At 35.8% G+C, this 5515-nt stretch overlaps 1 protein-coding gene across 1 annotated transcript in view; it reads left to right on the top strand.

Annotated features, from left to right (window-relative positions):
* GNAT3 (G protein subunit alpha transducin 3) overlaps window positions 1–5515 on the top strand; it is a 74210-nt gene that overhangs the window by 45542 nt on the left and 23153 nt on the right. The window contains exon 4 of the mRNA XM_007944807.2: window positions 3287–3444. Coding sequence (XP_007942998.1) covers window positions 3287–3444 — 158 coding nt within the window. The remainder of the gene's footprint in view (window positions 1–3286; window positions 3445–5515) is intronic.

Below are 5515 nucleotides of genomic sequence, written 5' to 3'. Positions count from 1 at the left end.
TCTTTCTTCTGAGGAGTGGCTGGTGGGTTGGTGTGTTTGAACTGCTAGCCTTCCTGTCAGCAGTCAAATGCCTTAGGCATTATACCACCAGCACTCCTTATTGGTATACAGGTGGAATAAAAATAACAGGCTCTGTAACTTTGCTGCCAGTCTACAAAGTGAAAAATAAAAATAAAAAAAATAATAACAGTAGATTGAATAGTGTAAATGGAGCAATTTAAGTAGCATTAAGCAATTGTGACAGACTTCTTAAGGAGTACCTATGCCCTTAAGTATGATTGTCAGGTACTACAGAGCTCCCAATTTGATTTCAATTAGTGCAAACTATGGCTGTTTCAATCACATTCTTTAGTACATTGCCAAAAAAAAACAAAAAACCACCTCACTCCCATTGAGTCCATCCCCACTCATAGCAACCCCCATTGGAGTTTCCAAGGCAGTAAATCTTTATGGAATTAGATTGTCCAGTCTTTTCCACAGAGAGGCTGGTGAGTTTGAAGTGCCAACCTTCTGGTTAGCAGTCAAATGCCTTAGGCACTGTGCCACCAGAGCTCCTTAATACAGTCTCTACTTGGGTTAAATTGTTTTCTCAGCAGATTGATTGCTAAATACTTTACTTATGTTTGATTTTAAGGGTGGTCTAGAGCTTTCTATCTAGATTTCAATTTGTTTATTTATGCATATCTGTATATTTTTACATAACTATTTTTACATCAGCACACAGATTGTCTCTGAAAGAGAGAACCCATCTCTCAGAGAAAATTTACAATAGCTTTATTACACAGGTTGTGCAAATTTGGACAAATTACTCAATCTCTCTAAATTATGGTTTCTTCATTGATAAGATACTAGTGTTTTCCTTAATTGAATTACAGTGTTACAGTGTTATCACAGTTAAAGGAGGAAATGGAAATTGAAGAATAAATCACTTAATTACAGAACATTGCAGAATATAAGCCCTCAGTATACAGTAGGTATTATTTGTCAATATTAATTTTTAATATAAGCTCATTAAAATCTATATATTGAAATCTACACAGGTCCAAGGGAGCTCTGGTAGCATAGTGCCTAAGGCACTTGACTGCTAACCAGAAGGCTGGCAGTTCAAACCCACCAGCCACTCCCCGGAAGGAAGGTTGGGCATTCCTACTTCCGTAATGATACTGCCTCGGAAACCCAAGGAGGGGTCGCTATGAGTCGGGGCCAACTCGATGGCAAATAACAACAACAACACACAGGTCCAAGGCATTTCTAAAAGCTTTTCTTCATTAAACCATTATTTGTGTGGCAGACATGTGGCTGGACCTGGGGGATATACTAAGGAGTGAGCAGTAAATAAGATGGAAATAATATTTTTCCTCAGAAAAGGAAAGATTGATGTTGAACAAGTAATTACAAAACATTAGTTTTGAAATATTGAGTTTGCAAGTTCTGGAGGACATACACAGAGAGATATGCCTTGAGTAACTGCAAATGTGCACTGGAAGTTAAGAAGAGATATTTTGACTAGAGATGAAAATCCAAGTGTTATTGGCAAACCATTACACTATGGCCTACAATTTATACTAGGGATAGAATAGATCCAGTGCTTAGATTAAGAAGAGAATGACATTAAAGACAACAGAGGCTAGAAAATGATGCTTAAAGACTCAACATTTTCTGTTCATTTGAGAGGAATAGGAAACTTAGCAGGAAAGACTGAACAGTGGGAGAAACAAAGGGATCTGTAGAGCTACAGAATTCAAGGGCATTGTTCCAGAGAGGGTTATACAAGTTCAGAGATCCTAAGAAGAAGGCTGAAGATATTTTATTAAATTTAGTTATAATGGAGATCATTGGTGATATAATAAGAGAAGTTTTGGAAAAGTGGTGGGAACAGAATCCAGAGGGGCTGCTGTGAAGATGAGTCATAAATCAAATCCTTACTTTTTCACTTCTGTGACACCATGCAAGACTTCCTCTTATTTTAGCCACCCAGAGCTAGATCAGATCTCACAAGTTAAAAGGACATTTTCCTTCAGACTGCCGCATAGGCCCAAGACTTCAGGTACCAGCCGCAAGTCCACATAACACCATCACTTCTGACCTGCTGGCTACAAATGTAATGCCCCCCTTCTACCCCCTCAGAATAACAATCATAAGCTCAGGGATCCCAACTCCTACTTCTGAGATAATACATGTGCTAAGTGTCTTGTAAATTGTTATAATATTAATATGAACTAAGAAGAGTATGAACTTCAGAGTCTGGAATTTGAATCAGACTTCTTCATTATGACCATTATGAAGGACAGTAATTTAATTACTCTAAATCGCAAGTTCTTAATCTTTAAAAAATGGTTTTATCATAAAAAGTGTATTGATTATTATTCAGATAAACCTTAGACTCCAGTGTTTACTCAATAAACTATTTTCTTCCTCTCGTGTCACCTCCAACGACCGTACCAATGGGACTTACACAATGCTTGCTTTTTCTCCTTTCCTGACCCTACTGATTTGCAGAATGAAATCAGCAACACCTATAAGTAAAAACCCTTAATGTGTGAATCAAGTTGTTTGTCATTGCTTGTTTATTTGATAATAATAAGATGCTGGTGGTGAAGTATATTAATACTGTTTGAATACCATTTCAGAATATAAAGTTTTGTTTTCCATTTTGTTTTAATTTTCACTTATATTTTTTCCTTAAGAAAAAATAAATAAAATCTATGGCTACGCTCCAAAGAATTCATAGTGTCAGTTTAGATCAGATTCATAACCACTTTACCTCAGAATTTTGACCCTTTAACAACTCAAAGATACATGTACCAAAACACTGTTACTCTTTTTGACATCAAACTCAGATTTTAGTGATATATACCAAAAATACTGACTTCCCTCTGTAACGTTTTTTAGTTTGGGCAAGGGATAACTAGTCTTGACATCAGCTGGTCATTATAAGGAACTTTAGATCAATTTCCCATAAAGTATTTTGAAATGAGATTAAAAGAAATCATTATCTAGAAGAATTAGACACCTACTACTCTGATGGCGTAGTGCCTAAAGCACTTGACTGCTAACCAGAAGGCTGGCGGTTCAAACCTACCAGGCAATCCTCGGAAGGAAGATGGGACAATTTACTTCTGTTGTGATACTGCCTTGGAAACCCAAAGAGGGGTAGCTCTTAGTTGGGTCCAACTCGATGGTAAATAACAACACCACCACCACCACCAAATTAAAATCCTATATACTGTAAAAAGAATACTTCATTCCAAATACATGTTTATTCTTCTCTCTCAAATATTGCTAGGAAGACCAACTACAACTTTGTGCCATGGCAAATACCTTGGAAGATGGCGGCATGACACCCAAATTGGCTGAGGTAATAAAACGTCTGTGGAGAGATCCAGGAATCCAGGCCTGCTTTGAAAGGGCATCTGAATATCAGCTCAATGACTCAGCAGCTTAGTAAGTAAATACATTTTTACAAGAATTGTAGCTGAGTCATTTAAAATAAAAATCATTCTATATATTCTGCATTTGTAAACACAAGTACTTAGCTGTGTGTTTTAGTATATTAAGAAAGATTGAAGATAAGGAAAAAAAAAAGAGTGAGGTAACATAAAGGGGATATAAAGAACCAGGGAGCATTTTAAATAATGAATTTTACAGCTATTTGTCTGAGAAGCTCTATATGCTGCAAATATCTGCTCCAGATTAAAAAGCATCAACCATTCTGCATAGTGCTCAACGTAGATAAAGATGGATAATATGCACGCTGAGATTCAGGGCTATGCATTTCATCTCTATTCATGTTAGTGAAATCTTATCTTAATTAATTGTATTCATGGCATATATTTTGGTTCTATTGGCTTGATGAGCATGATCCAAACTCAAAAAGAAAGTAATGTATTGATTCCCAAAATACTTTTATATTGTGGAATTTTTTCTGTGTCTCAAGGAAGATTGTGTAATGTTAACTGTTGATGATAGCCAGTTAGCATTTATCAGCGACAGGGAGATTAGGAGACTGTGAGACTGTAATTTTGTCCTCAAAATTATTTTATATTTCTATTTTTTATAAGTGTTTCCTAACCTATCCTGTGATTACATGGCTGCAAATATATATATATGCATGTATGTAAATATAATTTAATTATAAATTCTATATATCTGTCTACATAATCAAGTGTAGAAAATTTTTTAAAAAATCTCCAACATAATATCCCAGCAACATTTTATTTTTTTAAAGAAAAGTAACGTAAAAATTAAATAAATGAAAGATTGATTATCTGAGGAAAAAGCAATGAAATTTCCATGATACTTCAGATTAATAATCAAGGATAAACAGAAGACTTATGGAAAGAAAATATAATATAAATACTACAAAGAAAGTAAAAGTGTTCTGTGATTATACATTCATTTTTATTTTAGACTCAAAACTCCAATAGGCAAATTGTGTTTGGACTGTTGCCTCTCTGATGAAGTAGCAAATGGACATCACTCCATGATGGCAACTGGGGGAAACCAGGGAAAAGACTTCAGTTAATACTTCAGGGCTTATTGATTGGGCCATCTAGTGTGCTATTTAAAAATACCACATGGTTTATGAACTAACAAAGACCTCCCCAGGAAAATAGCCACTTCCATAAACGTCTCATCTGCCTAACCATATTTTAACAATAAAAGAGCTTTCTGGTAGCATAGTAAAACATTGTTTTCTGTTACTAATTGTGAGTAAACCAATAAACCAAACCCACTGCCATTGAGTCATAAAGGCAGGCACAATTCATAAGAAGCTGAATTATGGAATATTCCTATGAAATGTTGTTAGTAAATTCTGGAAAAAGAGAGACAAAAGGGCAGATAAGAGTGAAGCATAATTAATAAATTTAGTTTTGGATATGCATTATTAATTAAACCTGATTTTCCCTTAGATATTGAAAGGAATGCACTTGCAATTATATTATCAATGTGTTTACCAAATTATTTGCACTCTGTTAGTAAAAAACTACTTAAATTCTATATAAGCAAAAGGAAGAGAAGAAATATCCTTTCTTGTGCTTTCTAATGTCACTGAGTTGAAATTAACTCAATGGCACACAACAGCAACAACACTCTTTAGTTATAGGTTTATTCACTTATTTCCAAACAATTAATGCCTAAGGCATTTGACTGCTAATCACAAGGTTGGCAGTTCAAACCCACCAGCCACGCCTCAGAAGGAAGACTGGGCAATCTACTTCCTTAGTTATACCGCCTCAGAAACCCAAGGAGGGGTCGGAACCAACTCAAAGGCAGTGAGTTTGTTTATTTATTTATACACCTAAAATACAAGGAGCTCTGGTAGCATAGTGGCTAAAGCTTGACTGCTAACCAGAAGGCTGGCGGTTCAAACCCACCAGCCACTCCTTGGAAGGAAGGTTGGGCAATCCTACTTCCGCAGTGATACTGCCTCGGAAACCCAAGGAGGGGTCGCTATGAGTCAGGGCTGACTCAACGGCACATAACAACATAACAACAACAACAAAATACATTT

The sequence above is a fragment of the Orycteropus afer genome, unplaced genomic scaffold, assembly GCF_000298275.1.
Source record: "Orycteropus afer afer isolate SDZICR_OR568_19922 unplaced genomic scaffold, OryAfe1.0 scaffold00007, whole genome shotgun sequence".
In the NCBI taxonomy this organism is placed as follows: domain Eukaryota; kingdom Metazoa; phylum Chordata; class Mammalia; order Tubulidentata; family Orycteropodidae; genus Orycteropus; species Orycteropus afer.
This window is presented reverse-complemented; position numbering and strand designations above follow the sequence as displayed.